Consider the following 17380-nt stretch of genomic DNA (forward strand, 5'->3'; position numbering starts at 1 on the left):
CATTTTCTCTTTCTGCTTCTCTTCCATACATCTATTGTGGCTAACATATTAACCTAGGTTATAGTTAATGGGTTACCTTTTTGCATCCTGTAGCAATTTTAGAATTGTACTTTCTCACAGTTCTGCCATTTGTTTTCTTTCGGCTAACTTCTCAGTTTTTATTTTCTTGCAGTTTGGTGAGCTGTGGGGCTGCTTCGTCTCATTGGAGCAGTGAATGTCTCTTAGAGAACACATGTTTTCTTACTTTACTGCACAGGCTGACCTCTGATGTCCAGACCCAGGCTGAGACCATGGTTATTTTGCGACAGGTAGGAATGAAATTCATGATATTACTTGACAGCTACGAAAAAGGAGAAACAATACTCACTCAACTTAGGTGAGTGAGTATTCTGTAAGTCTCTGCCCTCTGGTATTACCTTGAAGTGAAAAGGTGGGAGCCATGAGAAGCGAACAAAGAAAATCACAGCTGTATGCGAGGTCCCGATCCAACCATTACAAAGTAGGGCTATTGCCTGCTTGTGGGCGACACTAACCTACTGGAACAGATCACCACAGCAAAAGCCAGTAGGTCAGAACTCACAGAAGCCTGTTTTTATTGGGGTGTCAAGAAATGAAGCACAGGATCTCAGGCTAAATGATTTGTCCGGTTTTATGAGCCAAATGTATAGACATTCTGATTGTTTTTGCATTTGTAAAGTGATTTATTTGATTGTTGTGTCCTCACCAATCCCAATCTTTGAAAAGCATCTCCTTCAAAGCAGGTAAAGGTTTCAAACTCAGCAACTAATTGAGGCAACTGTTAGTTATCTTGAAATCTACGGCACAATCTCTTTTACAGTTTGAACTAGTTGCTTTTATCCATCCTGGAGGCTGGGTGTAATTTAACTATCAGAATTAGGGTAGATGCTCTTCTGGAAATCCCAGCACCGTCAACGTTATGGTAGCTCGATTAGTCACATGACTGATGGTTTAGTAGCCGGCAGCCTAAAGCAGACGATCCTGTATGCAGTACACATACAGTTGATGTGTCATAGCGTTCACCTCCTTGTGCAGATGAATCCTTTAAGTGTATCTGGATTTCATATTTCAGTTCACATTAAAGATTACACGGGTGATTGTTGTTTAAGCTCATTTCAAAGGAAGGACTTTCACATCAACCTATCACGGCTACAGCATCCTTCTTCAAGCATACAGTAAGTGCAGCATTACATTTTCAGAGAGAGGTGCAAATACATGACTCCTTGCTGCTATGATCATATTGTTAAAATTACTAGCAAAAGCAAAAATATGTTTAGATATTTGCAAGGTTGTATTTCAATAACTACACTCAATCACTTTATTAATTATCACGTTATTGTATTGAGCCATCTATAAGGTCCCCATAATAAATTAAAAGAGTATAGTATTGTATAAATAGCATAAATAGGAATGTTGTTGCATGGATGAAAGGAATACTGTTTTTTTACCTCCTTCTTGATAGTGATAATTTTATTTTGGCGACCTGCACAAGCCCAGATGAAAGTTTCTACTAATATGAGTATACAAAGTATACATTTTTGACATGTTTTGAATCTTTTAGTATGATTTTTGTACATTTCTGAAGGTGCCTATTATTTTTATTGTTCCTTTTGTGATGTCATTTCGCAGCCATTTTGAAATCATCACTGGTCATAGTTGATGCCATTTTGTATGCGTCTTTGCATGGCTGCTACCATTTTGATTCTGCTTGCTATGCCTGTTGCTGGTCAACATACTCATCTACAGTATATAAGATGGCTGCACCCAGCAGCATTCACCCAAGTGTGGTAGGAGGGTAGAAGATCAATAATAGAATATGAAGTGTTAGTTAGCCTTTTTTATGACTTTGGTTTGATGATTTGGTTTTGGAGCGAGGCTTTTTCTGGCTCTTTTGATTCTTTTGTTCACAATTCAACAATGTTTCTGTCACACATCTCTGGTACTTTTTTCACTCTTAAACATGACAATGCAGACCAACTACCAAAGTGACATGCATAATACAAAACTTAGAAAGGAAAAAGAGGGTGGAGGCCGCTATTTAAAAAGTTTGATTGACATTAATATTCTTGCTAATTAAACTATTCTGCAATAATGTTAAGTCTTTCATCCATCCATCCATTTTCTAACCCGCTGAATCCGAATACAGGGTCACGGGGGTCTGCTGGAGCCAATTCCAGCCAACACAGGGCACAAGGCAGGAACCAATCCTGGGCAGGGTGCCAACCCACCGCAGGACACACACAAACACACCCACCACACACTAGGGCCAATTTAGAATCGCCAAACCACCTAACCTGCATGTCTTTGGATTGTGGGAGGAAACCCACACAGACACGGGGAGAACCCGGGTCTCCTAACTGCGAGGCAGCAGCGCTACCACTGCACCACCGTGCCGCCCCATGTTAAGTCTTTAAGGTTCACAATAAAACATATTTACCGTATATATTTGTGTTCCCATTCAAAAAAACGACACTTATTATTTTTTTTTTTTTGCATTGTCTTGCTTCTTCCAATCTCGCATCAGTTTCTCAGACACATTGAATTTTGTGGCAGCAGCGCAGTTACCAATTTCTTTCACCACTTCATCGAGTTTTAATTTAAAACCATCTTCATATTTTCTTCTGATTGAACGCTCCATCATTGATAAGAGATGCTCTTATGATAAAGATGTTTTAGGGTGTGAGATACAAAAAACAGTGCAAACGTTACTTCAGAATAGTTCTGGGTATTACTGTGTGGTCACTTAGGCACAATACATACAAAATAAAGGCAGTGTGTTCCGTGGTTACTCTATCCTGTAGGCATTAGCATATCACAATCTCTTGGACCAATAGCGTGAGCTTTCCACATTCGACTTATATGACCGACATTATAAAATACTGGAAATTATACAGTAAAATCAAGCTCTTACTTATCCACGGGAGAATGTTGTGCGTTAATCACATTTTATCTTGCTTGTTTTTCAAATTGTTCTGTGAAATTGTTCACTGTGTAAAGTTCTATATAAAATGGTAAATTGTTCCAAAGAGAACTGCAGCCTCATAAATATAGCTAAGTCACTGCCAGTGTAGAGTTTGCATGTTCCTTCTGTCTCTCATTTCCTAAACCATATAGGTTAGATCAGAGCTCTTCAACCCATGGTCCATTCCTGCTGGTCGGCGAAAAATTTCGACCGAATCATGTAGATGCACAGTTCTGTTCATGAGTATATAGCACATTTTTTTATTCAACGCAGAAGCTAATTTTTGTCCGAACCATGATTTATTTCAATATTTACTAGCCCCAATACAACACATCTTGCAGCTATTTTCCATACTACTTTAGATCGTGTTTCCAAATTTCACAGTGCATTTGAGACTTCTGTACGGCACTGGTCTCCAATAAATGCCGTCGACTGCGCCACATCAGATATTTGTTCGGTGGATGAAGTGCGCGGCTGCCGAATGTCAGTATAGCGCCCGCTTGTCTGCTGATAACATGTCACACAATTCTTATTTTATTGCTTGTACGTATTGTTTTCTAATATTTTGTTGTAGTGTTTTGGAAAACAGGTTATTTCTTTCGTTACATTTTTATTTTTATTTAATTTTTAATTTGTAGGGCCTACAAAATGGAGACAAAAAAAGTCAAACAGCAAAATCTTTTAACATTCTTTAGTAGCGGCAAGGACAATATTCAGGAGAAAATTAGTGATGGTGCTGAAAGAATGCTAAGTACTAGTGCTTCAAATTTAAGAGAAACACAGAAAAATAAATACGTTGATACTTCGGAATGTGAAATACAAACCAAAAAGAGAAAAGGAAACTATGTTAGGCATTACGATAAAGAGTATTTAAAGCTTGGTTTCATTGTAGCCTCTGGCAATGAACTATCGCTACGGCCTTTGTGTGTAGTATGTTCCAAAATTCTGTCAAATGAAGCTATGAAACTTTCCAAACTTGCTCATCATTTGCATTCGAAACATAGAGATTTTACTGATAAGCCACTGGACTTTTTTGAAAGATTACGTGACCAGATAAAAATGCAGAAACGTGAAATGAAAATAATGACAACTAGTGACAAGTCGCTGCTTCAAGCGTCTTATTTAGTTGCTCTTCAAACATCTAAATCGAAAAAACTGTTTAGTATTGGTGAGGAGTTAGTAAAGACTTGCATCTTACATATCGTACGAGAAATTTTAGGTCCTAAAGCTGCTGTAAAACTAGAGGCCATAGCGCTGAGAAGAATTGTTGAGATGGCCACCGATATTTAAAATCAAGTTGTAGAGGGGATGAAGAAATCGAGATGTTTTGCAATTCAATTTGATGAATCAACTGACGTGAGGTATAGTGAAGATGAAGATATAAGGGAAGAACTTCTTTGTTGTCTTGACTTACCTGGACGAACCACTGGTTCAGAAATATTTAATGTTCTTGATGAGTATTTTCAAGCACAGGGCTTAGACTGGAGCAAATGTGTCGGAGTGTGTACTGATGGTGCTGCGAGCATGACTGGACGTTGCTCAGGAGTAGTTGCGAAAATAAAAGAAGTCGCGCACCCTGATGTTTTGTCCACTCACTGTATGATCCACCGAGAGCACCTAGCTGCAAAGAAGCTTTCTACTGAACTAAACACTGTGATGAATGACGTGGTGAAGATTATTAATGAAGTTCGTGGTTGAGCTATGAACTCAAGGCTCTTCACGACACTATGTGAGAGCATGGACTCACACCACCAACATCTCCTTCTCCATGCAAAGGTGAGGTGGTTATCGAGAGGAAGGGTTCTTTCGCACTTTTTTCAACTGAGGGAGGAAGTAAAGCAGTTTTTGCGAGAGCAAAAATCTGAACTGGACCCTTTGTTGAATGAAAAATGGCTGGCAAAGCTTGCTTACATGGCGGACATATTCAGTCTGCTTAATGAAGTTAATATTTCTCTGCAGGGGTCATATACAAATATTTTTATTTTAAGAAATAAAATGGACGCGTTCAAAAAGAAGCTAGCTCTTTGGAATAGTCGCTTACAAGAGAAAGATATGGAAATGTTTCCACTTTTGGAAGAATTTTTGATTGCTGCTGATGTCAACCAGAGTCATATTCAACATAATAAGTCAACATTTAAGAGCATTAGCTGAAAATTTTAATAATTATTTCCCTGAAAATGAGGATCCTTATAAAGGTAACCTCTGGATTAATAATCCATTCTTGGAAGATATAAAGTCATGTGCACTTGATCCTCCTGAAAAAGAAAAGCTGATCGAGTTGTCTTCTGATGTCACTCTGGTGTCCAGACATAAAATGCAATCATTGTCTCAATTTTGGAAATCGCTAGAAAAAGAATATCCATCTTTGAGTTATAAAGCTATCAAATTATTGGTCATTTTTTCGACTTCCTATTTGTGCGAAAAGACTTTTTCAGCCATGTTAATAATAAAAAACAAACAGAGAAATCGAATGGATGTTAATGCAGCACTTTGTCTCTCAGAAACAACTCTGCAGCCACGTGTATCAAATTTTCTAACAAAGAAGCAGCAGCAGTCGTTGCACTAAAAAATTGTATAACTGTATAACATATACCTATATAATAATAAAATACTATCTGTATTGGTTTTTATTTGTGTCTTAGCTTTCAGCTGGTACACGAAATATTTATCCTATTTTCACCGGTCCTCAGCTGCAAAAAGGTTGAAAAACACTGGTTTAGATTAATGTGTTACTTTAAATTGCTTGGGCATGTGTGACTGTGATCTTTGATGAACTATGAGATGGCACCTGGTCTAACATTAGATTCTGCATTGAAACTGGTGGTGCCAGAAGAGACTGCTGCCCTTGGCAACCTTATAATTTGATATTTTGAGTTCAATCAATCAATCAATCAACATTTATTTATATAGCACATATTCATACAAAAAAATGTAGCTCAAAGTGCTTTACAAAATGAATAGAGAAATAGAAGACACAATAAAAGATAAACATAAGTCAACATTAATTAACATAGAATAAGAGTAAGGTCCGATGGCCAGGGTGGACAGAAAAAAAAAAAACTCCAAAGGCTGGAGAAAAAAATAAAATCTGTAGGGGTTCCAGACCAAGAGACCGCCCAGTCCCCTTTGGGCAATCTACCTAACATAAATCAAACAGTCCTCTTTGTATTTAGCGTTTTCATCGAAGGACCTGATGATGATGGTCACGTAGACTTCTAGCTTTCAGTCCATCAATGTTGGTGCATCATGATGCTTTGAGTAGGTGGTGGTGGCGCAGGCCGCCACCACAAAGAAACCGGAAAAAGAAACAGAAGAGAGAGTAGGGGTCAGTACGGATTTTAGAGCCACCATGAATAGTTATTATGAAGAATTGAACATACAGAGTATCAGTATTAAGTTAAAGTGAAGTTATAAAAAGGCCATGTTAAAGTCATGAGTTTTCAGCAGTGTTTTAAAGTGCTCTACTGTATTTCCCTGGCGAATTCCTATTGGCAGGCTATTCCAGATTTTGGGTGCATAACAGCAGAAGGCCGCCTCACCACTTCTTTTAAGTTTAGCTTTTGGAATTCTAAGGAGACACTCATTTGAAGATCTAAGGTTACGATTTGGAATATAACGTGTCAGGCATTCCGATATATAAGATGGCCCAGATTATTTAAGGCTTTATAAACCATAAGCAGTATTTTAAAGTCAATCCTGAATGACACAGGCAACCAGTGTAGTGACATCAAAACTGGAGAAATGTGTTCGGATTTTCTTTTCCCAGTTAGGATTCTAGCAGCTGCATTCTGCACTCGTTGCAAATGATTTATGTCTTTTTTGGGTAGTCCTGAGAGGAGTGTAGTACAGTAATCTAGTCTACTGAAAACAAAAGCGTGAATTAATTTCTCAGCATCTTTCAATGATATAAGAGGTCTAACTTTAGCTATGTTTCTTAAGTGAAAAAATGCTGTCCTAGTGGTCTGATGAATATGCGATTTAAAATTCAGATTACAGTCAACGGTTACCCCTAAATTTTTTACTTCCGTCTTAACTTTTAATCCTAGTGCATCAAGTTTATTTCTGATAACCTCACTGAATCCATTATTGCCAATTACTAAAATTTCAGTTTTCTCTTTATTTAGTTTGAGAAAATTACTATTCATCCATTCAGAAATACCAGTAAGACATTGTGTTAGTGTATCGAGAGTCGGAGTCATCAGGTGCTATAGATAAGTACAGCTGTGTGTCATCAGCATAGCTGTGGTAACTCACGTTGTAACCTGAGATAATCTGACCTAACGGAAGCATGTAGATTGAGAATAACAGCGGACCCAGGATAGAGCCTTGTGGAACACCATATCGGATATCATGTGTCTTTGAGATTTGATTACCACAACTCACAAAGAATTTTCTCCCTGCCAGGTAGGATTCAAACCAATTTAAGACACTGCCAGAGAGGCCCACCCATTGACTAAGGCGATTTCTAAGAATATTATGATCAATGGTGTCAAATGCAGCACTCAGATCTAAGAGGATGAGAACAGATAAATGACCTCTGTCTGCATTTACCCGCAAGTCATTTACTACTTTAACAAGTGCAGTTTCTGTACTGTGATTTGTTCTGAAGCCTGACTGAAAAGTATCAAGAATAGCATGTTTATTGAGGTGGGCATTTAACTGCATAATGACTGCCTTCTCTAGAATTTTACTTAAGAAGGGTAGGTTAGAAATGGGTCTAAAATTTTCAAAGGCAGAGTTTAGACATTAGATGAATAAATGATCAAATTACACTTATCTATTAACTGCTTCAGGTTAGTGCTCTCTTGGAAAAATGTTTTACAGTACAAAACCATTCATTTGTTCATTTTTTGAACATGCTTATTTCAAAACAGCGTCACAAGAACCAGTCCAGGTAGACCTATAGTCCATTGCATGGCTTATTCAGATGAATAAACTCACTTATACGGTACTAATTTAGATTGTGTAATCCACTTAATATATGTATATTCTGTGGGCGAAGAGTAGGCTATTCTGAGAAAACAAATACTATCAAGGAAATGCAAACTACATATGAGGACGCAATTTGAATCCATGAGTTTGCTCTGTCATTTAGGATTGCTAACCCCTGAGACATTGCAACACCCCATTGATTGATCTTATTGTGCATGTTTGTTTTGTAACACACTGAAAACGATACCTTATATTGAACAAGTAACATCAACTCTGTTGTTTTTACTTTATACTTGGTTAGTAAGGTGCTCTGTTATAGTGCTTAGCATTTTGTTTTTACTTGTTCTGCCAAGTACCCTGTGATCGTGCACACCACATATACAGTGCATCCAGAAAGTATTCAACGCGCATCACTTTTTCCACATTTTGTTATGTTACAGCCTTATTCCAAAATGGATTAAATTAATTTTTTTCCTCAGAATTCTACACACAACACCCCATAATGACAATGTGAAAAAAGTTTACTTGAGGTTTTGGCAAATTTATTAAGAATAAAAAACTGAGAAATCACATGTACATAAGTATTCACAGCCTTTGCTCAATACTTTGTCGATGCACCTTTGGCAGCAATTACAGCCTGAAGTCTTTTTGAATATGATGCCACAAGCTTGGCACAAATATCCTTAGCCAGTTTCGCCCATTCCTCTTTGCAGCACCTCTTAAGCTCCATCAGGTTGGATGGGAAGCATTGGTGCACAGCCATTTTAAGATCTCTCCAGAGATGTTCATTCGGATTCAAGTCTGGGTTCTGGCTGGGACACTCAAGGACATTCACAGAGTTGTCCTGAAGCCATTCCTTTGATACCTTGGCTGTGTGCTTAGGGTCGTTGTCCTGCTGAAAGATGAACCGTCGCCCCAGTCTGAGGTCAAGAGCGCTCTGGAGCAGGTTTTCATCCAGGATGTCTCTGTACATTGCTGCAGTCATCTTTCCCTTTATCCTGACGAGTCTCCCAGTTCCTGCTGCTGAAAAACATCCCCACAGCATGATGCTGCCTCCACCATGCTTCACTGTAGGGATGGTATTGGCCTGGTGATGAGCGGTGCCTGGTTTCCTCCAAATGTGACGCCTGGCATTCACACCAGAGTTCAATCTTTGTCTCATCAGACCAGAGAATTTTGTTTCTCATGGTCTGAGAGTCCTTCAGGTGCCTTTTGGCAAACTCCAGGCAGGCTGCCATGTGCCTTTTATCAAGGAGTCGCTTCTGTCTGGCCACTCTACCATACAGGCCTGATTGGTGGATTGCTGCAGAGATGGTTGTCCTTGTGGAAGGTTCTCCTCTCTTCACAGAGGACCTCTGGAGCTCTGACAGAGTGACCATTAGGTCACCTCTCTGACTAAGGCCCTTCTCCCCCGATCGCTCAGTTTAGATGGCTGGCCAGCTCTAGGAAGAGTCCTGCTGGTTTCAAACTTCTTTGACTTACGGATGATGGAGATCACTGTGCTCATTGGGACCTTCAAAGCAGCTGAAATTTTTCTGTAACCTTCCCCAGATTTGTGCCTCGAGACAATCCTGTCTCGGAGGTCTACAGACAATTCCTTTGACTTCATGCTTGGTTTGTGCTCTGACATGAACTGTCAACTGTGGGACCTTATATAGACAGGTGTGTACCTTTCCAAATCATGTCTGATAAACTGAATTTACCACAGGTGGACTCCATTGAAGCTGCAGAAACAGCTCAAGGATGATCAGGGGAAACAGGATGCACCTGAGCTCAATTCTGAGCTTCATGGCAAAGGCTGTGAATACTTATGCACATGTGCTTTCTCAATTTTTTTCTTTTTAATAAATTTGCAAAAATCTCAAGTAAACTTTTTTCACGTTGTCATTATGGGGTGTTGTGTGTAGAATTCTGAGGAAAAAATGAATTTAATCCATTTTGGAATAAGGCTGTAACATAACAAAATGTGGAAAAAGTGATGTGCTGTGAATACTTTCTGGATGCACTGTAGGCGCTTCATGAAATACAAATTAGTTGGTCACCTTTTTCTAACGTAACATGAAATGGACACTCTGATGAAGTTCTCTGTGAATAGTGCCATGTGGTAAGGCTGGTTAGTATATATTTTTTTAATCGACCCATATGACAATCACCACTTATGCCAATTCAGTCTTTATTATATAATACATATAAGAAAACTAAGTACAGCCTATAAAATGTTTGTGTTATTTGATCATTATTTCAACAATAGTAATATATCTCATTTTTAAAAATACATCATTGAAAAATTGCATTTTTCACTCTTTTTACTAGTTATATCAAGACATTATAAATGCAGTTTACTTGACTGAAAAAAGGGTTACTATACAGTAATCCCTCGCTATATCGCGCTTTGACTTTTGCGGCTTCACTCCATCGCGGATTTTAAATGTAAGCACATCTAAATATATATCACAGATTTTTCGCTGGTTCGCGGCTTTCTGTGGACAATGGTTCTTTTAATTTAGGTTACATGCTTCCTCAGTTTGTTTGCCCAGTTGATTTCATACAATGGACGCTATTGGTGGATGGCTGAGAAGCTATCCAATCAGAGCATGTATTACATATTAACTAAAACTCCTCAATGATATACGATATGCTTCCCGCGCAGTGCTTGATTGTTTGCTTTTCTCTGTCTCTCTCACTCTCTCTGCCTGATGGAGGGGGTGTGAGCAGAGGGGCTGTTTAAACAGAGGCTGTTTGTCTAGAGGATACGGACGCTCCTCTACAAAATGCCGCTTTATCGCGGTGCTTCTGCATACTTAAAAGCACGTATTGATTTTTTGATTGTTTGCTTTTCTGTCGCTCACTCTCTCTCTCTCTCTCTTTGACATTCTCTGCTCCTGACGGTGCTCCTTTGAAGAGAAGATATGTTTGCATTCTTTTAATTGTCAGAATGAACTGCCATCTCTGTCTTGTCATGGAGCACAGTTTAAACTTTTGACTAAAGGGTGTTATTTCATGTCTAGAGGGCTCTAATAATGTTAACAGTGTGGGAGAGTTTATAAGGGCTTAAAATATATAAAAATAACCATACAAACATATGGTTTCTACTTCGCAGATTTTCATCTATCACGGGGGGTTCTGGAAAGCAACCGCAACTGTACTCCTACCTTTGTCATTGTTATGATAAAGGAGCAGCTTGCATTTTTGTATTTTTTTTGTACTGTTTTTATTTTGATGGTGCTTTTTATTGTTATATTTTTTAGATGTTTGGGCTGCCATTTTGTGTACGGTTTCTTATCAATGGGTCACAGCAATTATGTGCATTATCAAGTTGTCATGGCCATGTTATTACAAGCCATATTCTCCTGTTGCTATCACATGATGGCTGGTAGCATCAGCACTTGACATCATTGACCCAACAATGTTTAAGAGGGTGGCATGCTATCAACAACATCCAAGCTTTGTAAGTGTTTTGATTTTGATTTATTCTTCATCTCTTGGTCCTGCTTCCTTGCCATTGTGCCATACAGTTTCTAGCTCTGACAGTACAGTCATTGCATCAAATGCTTAAACTTAGATGTTAGAAGTCTGAGGTGTGGTTTGGTTTTGGAAATTGTGGCATGTCAAGATCAAAAGAGGTGCTTGGAAGAAAGACTGATAATGTCTGTGGATGAGTTTAAATACTTGAGATCAACAGTACAGAGGAATGGGGATTGTGGACGAGAGGTGAAGAAGAAAGTGCTGGCAGGGTCAAATGGGTGGAGAAGAGTGTCAGGAGTGATTTGTGACAGACGGATATCAGCAAGAGTGAAAGGGAAGGTCTACAGGCTGGGGAGCTTGCACTGGTACAGTGTGTTGCCGCACCCACTACACGTCGAAACAGCTCGGAATCCCAGTTGGCAACCCCCAAGGCAGACATGTGGACCAGTCCAACCCTCCGGAAATGACCCTTTATCTGCCGCAGGCAGGTGTTACATGGGCGACCCCTTGGCCTGGTCCAGCCTCTTTGGTCCCCAACAATGAGGATCTTATGAGCCGGATCACCCTCTGGGAAATGCACCACATGGCCATAATGCCGTAACTGATGCTCCCTCATAATGCAGGTAATGTACCTCATTCGGGACTCAATGAGCAACCGCTCATTCGACACAAAGTCAAACTAACGATACCCAAGGATTTTCCGGAGAGACATGGTACCAAAAGAGTCCAGTCTTCGTCTCGGGTCACTGGATAGCGTCCATGTCTCGCAACCATATAGTAAGACAGGAAGCACCAGGACTCTAAAGACTTGGACCTTCGTCCTTTTGCATAGATATCGGAAGCGCCACACACCCCTTTCCAGCGACCTCATTACCCCGCATGATCTCCCAATCCGTCTACTCACTTCACAGGAAGACTCACCAGAGACATGAATGTCACTGCCACAGTAAGTAAATCTCTCAATGTGGTCAACACTCTCACTGCAAACAGACATGTTGCTGATGGCTGTGCCCAAGAGGCCATTAAAGGCCTGGATCTTGGTTTTTATCCAGGACACTCGCAAGCCCAGACACTCAGACTCCTCACTCAGTCTCTTAAGCACCCCGATCAGAGCCTCCATTGACTCTGCGAAGATCACAGCATCGTCAGCAAAGTCAAGATCCGTGAATCTTTCTTCACCAACTGATGCCTCACAGCCGCTGGACCCCACAACTTTGCCCAACACCCAGTACATACAAGCATTGAACAGAGTAGGAGCAGAACACACCCCTGATGAACCCCAGAATCAACTGGGAAAAACACAGAGGTCCTGCCTCCACTCTGCACAGCATTCACAGTACCAGTGTACAGACTGGCCATGATATCCAGCAGTTTCTTTGCAGTCTTTGTCAATTTTCGCAAATCTTTCGACTCTAATTTGTTAAATTAGGTCCCCTTTAAGTATCACTATTGTTGAAATAAAGATCAAAAGTCTATATATGTAGAGATTTTGAAGAATACACAGTATTCTTTTAATGGCTTGTGCTAACCTTTTCACAACGCAGATGAGTGCTTCTGAATTTTCCACAATTTCAGTAATATTTGAAGCACAGGACAACTGGAAATCACGTTTACTGCTTTGGTTTCTTTTTAGTTCCCATAGAGTATGAAAGTGTACAATGCACCCCTTTGGCTTATCTCGGCCCAGCAATGAAAAGCTGGAATATGTGTGCAGTATTCCACATTCACTGTTCATATTGTGAATGAATTAGGCTTGTCTCCATGCTGCTCAGCGGATTGGCTGGGGCACTGGAAGACAGTTTCTCAGCTGCTGGATAAAAGGGGCCTTGCTTGTCAGCCTTTCTTGAAGTGTAATTGGTCCTGACACCACCGAGTTGCAGACCCGAGATGCTCAGAGTACAAGCCTTCTCAGAGTTTCAGTCACAAGTGGACAGGAAAGTATGTGTACAGGCCTGCAAGTTTTCACTGGAGCCTTTAGGTGAGAAGATTTATATGTTTAAAACCTGTAGAAAACCTGGACACTTTCTGGAGTAACAGGATGCATAAATAATGTGGAATGGAGCCTGGATTGAGAGGCACTGTCATCAACTGGTATTCAGTTCACATGAAGGTAAAACAGCCTCACGCAAAAACAACCTTGTAATCTTTATTTCTCATTCTTTTGCTGGCTGGTATATATTCTTTAATGTACGTGTGGTTGTTTATCTTGAAATATGTTTGGGTAGGAGGTCAGCTTTAATGATTGCCTATATCTCCCAATCTAATAATCTAACTTGGCCATCTAAAACTTCTTTGGCTTATATCTGCTATTCTGACTTTGGTTTGGATGATTTTTATTTGATATTTTACTGACAGTGTATATTGGGAAATCTTTTTTAAGCAAGTGGTATGTAACATGGAAAAATAGTTCATGTCAGATTTATTTATTCTTTACTTTCTGCATTATACAGTACAGTATATGGAGTGGAAACTTGCTCTGGGTTGTGACTAAAAACAACAAAAGCCGTGTTTCCAGTTTAGAAGACAGAAAAACCCTCCTGTACTCTTGAGACAGAGAGGCTCATCCTTACAGGCCTGAGTGACGAAATGCAGCAAGTGGGTGCACTCGCTCTTGAATCAGGACGGTGCAAGATGTTGCTAGGAGTTAAGACCTCATATAACAGTCACAGAGATGAAGTAGGCTTGTTTAAAATTATTTTAATAATCTACAGGGAGGCTTAAATGTTCCCTCAAAAGTGTTAAGTGGTAGCAGAGTATTTTAGAAAGACACTGCTGTGACTGTTCTGTCTTGGGTGTCTAGTTATTTAAAAGTATATCCATACTTTGGGATACCATTATAGCTACAAAAAACAGTGGCTTGAGAAGCCAAAAGTTGCTTCATGGAGCATTCCAGTGATAAACCTAACTTCTTCTTCTTCTTTCGGCTGCTCCCATTAGGGCTTGCCACAGCAGATCATCTAGTTCCATATCTTCCTGTCCTCTGCATCTTGTTCTGTTACACCCATCATCTGTATGTCCTCTCTCACCACATCCATAAACCTCCTCTTAGGCCTTCCTCTTTTCCTCTTCCCTGGTAGCTCTGTCCTTAGCATCCTTCTCCAAATATACCCAGCATCTCTCCTCTGCACATGTCCAAAACAATGCAATCTTGCCTCTCTGACTTTTGTCTCCCAACCATCCAACCTGAGCTGACCCTCTAATGTACTCACTTCTAATCCCATCCATCCTTGTCACACCCAATGCAAATCTTAGCATCTTTAACTCTGCCACCTCCAGCTTTATCTCTTGCTTTCTGGTCAGTGCCACCGTCTTTAACCCATATAACATAGCTGGTCTCACTACCGTCCTGTAGACCTTCCCTTTCACTCTTGAGTGATAAACCTAACTGAGAACTTAAAATAGTTGCTTTGGATGATGAGATTCTACTGCTTCTTTCAACTCCAGTAACTTATACCATGTGGTCCTGGAATCCGTTCAGGAGCATTTTGTTCAAGTTTCCTGATCTGTTGTGTCCATCTTGTGATGTAATGATAAACATATGGTCTCACAAATACTGCATGTTACAAAGCACAAGCATAACCTTCTTTCACTTGTACTCAACCTAGGATACCATATAACCCAACACCCTTCATCATTACTTCTGTGCATTGCTGGACTGTAGACAGTGATAGGTCTACTTACGACTCTCAGCTCTTTCTCATACAACATACACCATGTTCTTTTGACAGTACTTCGTAATGTTCACTGTATATCTGTTATTTTATCGAATGTGTAAGACATTATTTTAACATGCCTAAATACATTAACTGGACTGGATATGTGCTTCTTTGGTTTTCTACTCATTTACCGGTTGTTATATGGACAATGCACCAGGAAATTTTTAGTAGCTTCCAGCTATCAGAATTGTATATAAATATTTTATAGTCAAAATCCCTAGCATCCTTGTATGATCTTTGGTAAATGTTGTCCAGTCTAGTTTATTTTTTAGACTTTTGACTACTAGTTGCAAATCAGTCTAGATATACTCCAAATTGTGTAGTATTTCTGTAATGTTTTCTCTACTGACATGTTACTGACCTTTTCATATGTTCAACATCTAAAAAGGATTGAATTAAGTCTATGTGATACGTTGTTTTCTGTTTATGTCTTACTTAATAGTCCTAATACACTTCATCCTTCACCAGTCTCTTAGTGCTAAAATACTGAAAGTAACTCCTTAGCCTATCCTTGTCATTACTAGCAATATTCTCCTCAAACTGTCTTTTAAAATTCTGCTTCTTTTAACTGCTTCTCTCTGTCTAGCTGGTGCTGGTATCATTTTTCTTATAGACATCATAGACCTGCCTTCTCTTGATTAATTTCTTTTTTCACTTTATACTTGTCTGGAAACAGTCTTTTGATGGTCAAGCTTAGATGGATTGTATGTGGAATGAGCTGTTTTTTGTTATCAGTTAATGGAAAATACTATCATTAGATGAGAGAATAGCCTTGAAATATATAGTACATTACCAAATGCTTTCTGTAAGGTGATAAACTTAAAATGCTGTTAAGACATTGTTATATCATGACATTTGGTGTCATAGGTCTTGAGAACATCAGCTCAATGATTTCTTAGTTTGGCATTTGAGCGCTGCTGATTCTGTCACAGTACATTACAGTTTCCATAAGTTTTGCATACTGTCTAGTCAAATTGTTTATGTCCTTTGATATCAAGTTATTTTTAAACATATTATCCAGATTGTCATTTAGAGATTTAATTTAATAAATTATTTAATGGAGTCCTCTTTGGAGCATTTAATATTTAGAATTTATATACACCCATTCATTATACATTACAATACAATACAATTTATTTTGTATAGTCCAAAATCACACAAGAAGTGCCGCAATGGGCTTTAACAGGCCCTGCCTTTTGACAGCCCCCCAGCCTTAACTCTCTAAGAAGACGAGGAAAAACTCCCAAAAAAAAAAACCCTTGTAGGGGAAAAACTGGAAAACCTGCTTATTCTGTTTTAGGGCTGTGAGGATCTAAAGCTTTGGACACAAACATGAACCTACTCTGGACACAGTTCTAGTCAATGTCAACACAGTTTTTTGTATTAAGCAAATTGCTAATACACAAGTCTCTAGTAGAGGATCTAACTTTAATTCTAGATATAATTTTGATGTTTTAGATTAACTGTGATTTTATTCATACAGAATTTTAACTTGATTGAATTATACAGGTATATTTCAAAATTCTCCTATATATGGGGATACGGTTGGTCAGTATAGCCAGGTAGGAGCTACTCTGGTTCCAGTTTTACAAGTATATGATCCAAATATATCATATACAGTTTGCTGCAGTGAATCATTTTACATTTACTGCACATCATCTTCAGGGGCTCTGATTTGAATGGCAGGCATAAATAATTAGGAAGGAAAACCAACCAAGTATGGGAAGTATCAATGTCATGTCTAGTTTTGAAAAGATAGTAATACTTAAACAACATTGGAAGGGGAAACCGTTCCAAATAAGTGAGCGGCTTTAGTCCTGATCCACTTTACCAACATTCCAAACTGAAATAATAAACCAGAGAAGAGCGCATTTCCGGATTAACTGTGGCCTCAATCAATCATAAATTAACATCATTCCCAACTAAACATTCACCTCACAGTCTGCACCGATAAATAATTTACTTCATGTTCCCATGGCTTCTCTCTTCTTGTGTGTATCTATACTTTGTCCCCAGTTCTTTCGGCAGATACCTGTGCTGATGTTTTCATGAACAAAAACAAATTATGTACTGTAGATATCTACACATTTCACCTCACAAAAGAGCAGAACCCTGTTTCTAACTACTACACTGATCACTTTCTTTCAACAATGCACTTTTACATACCTCAGTAAAATATTGTAATTCAATTTAAAAAAATACCTGAACTCTTGGATGCTGAAATGTTACTGCAACTCATGTGCATGCAGATGGTAATATAAAATCACAGCTGCTAGTATATTAGCAT

General features: G+C 39.1%; 1 protein-coding gene across 1 annotated transcript in view; it reads left to right on the top strand.

The window, feature by feature from the left end:
• The first annotated feature begins 253 nt into the window (after window positions 1-253).
• LOC120523178 (unconventional myosin-VIIa) overlaps window positions 254-17380 on the top strand; it is a 197059-nt gene continuing 179932 nt past the window's right edge. Inside the window, exon 1 of the mRNA XM_039744223.1 lies at window positions 254-308. Within this exon, the coding sequence (XP_039600157.1) occupies window positions 291-308 (18 nt within the window). The 5' untranslated portion in view covers window positions 254-290. The remainder of the gene's footprint in view (window positions 309-17380) is intronic.

The sequence above is a fragment of the Polypterus senegalus genome, chromosome 2 (assembly GCF_016835505.1).
Source record: "Polypterus senegalus isolate Bchr_013 chromosome 2, ASM1683550v1, whole genome shotgun sequence".
Classification (NCBI taxonomy): domain Eukaryota; kingdom Metazoa; phylum Chordata; class Cladistia; order Polypteriformes; family Polypteridae; genus Polypterus; species Polypterus senegalus.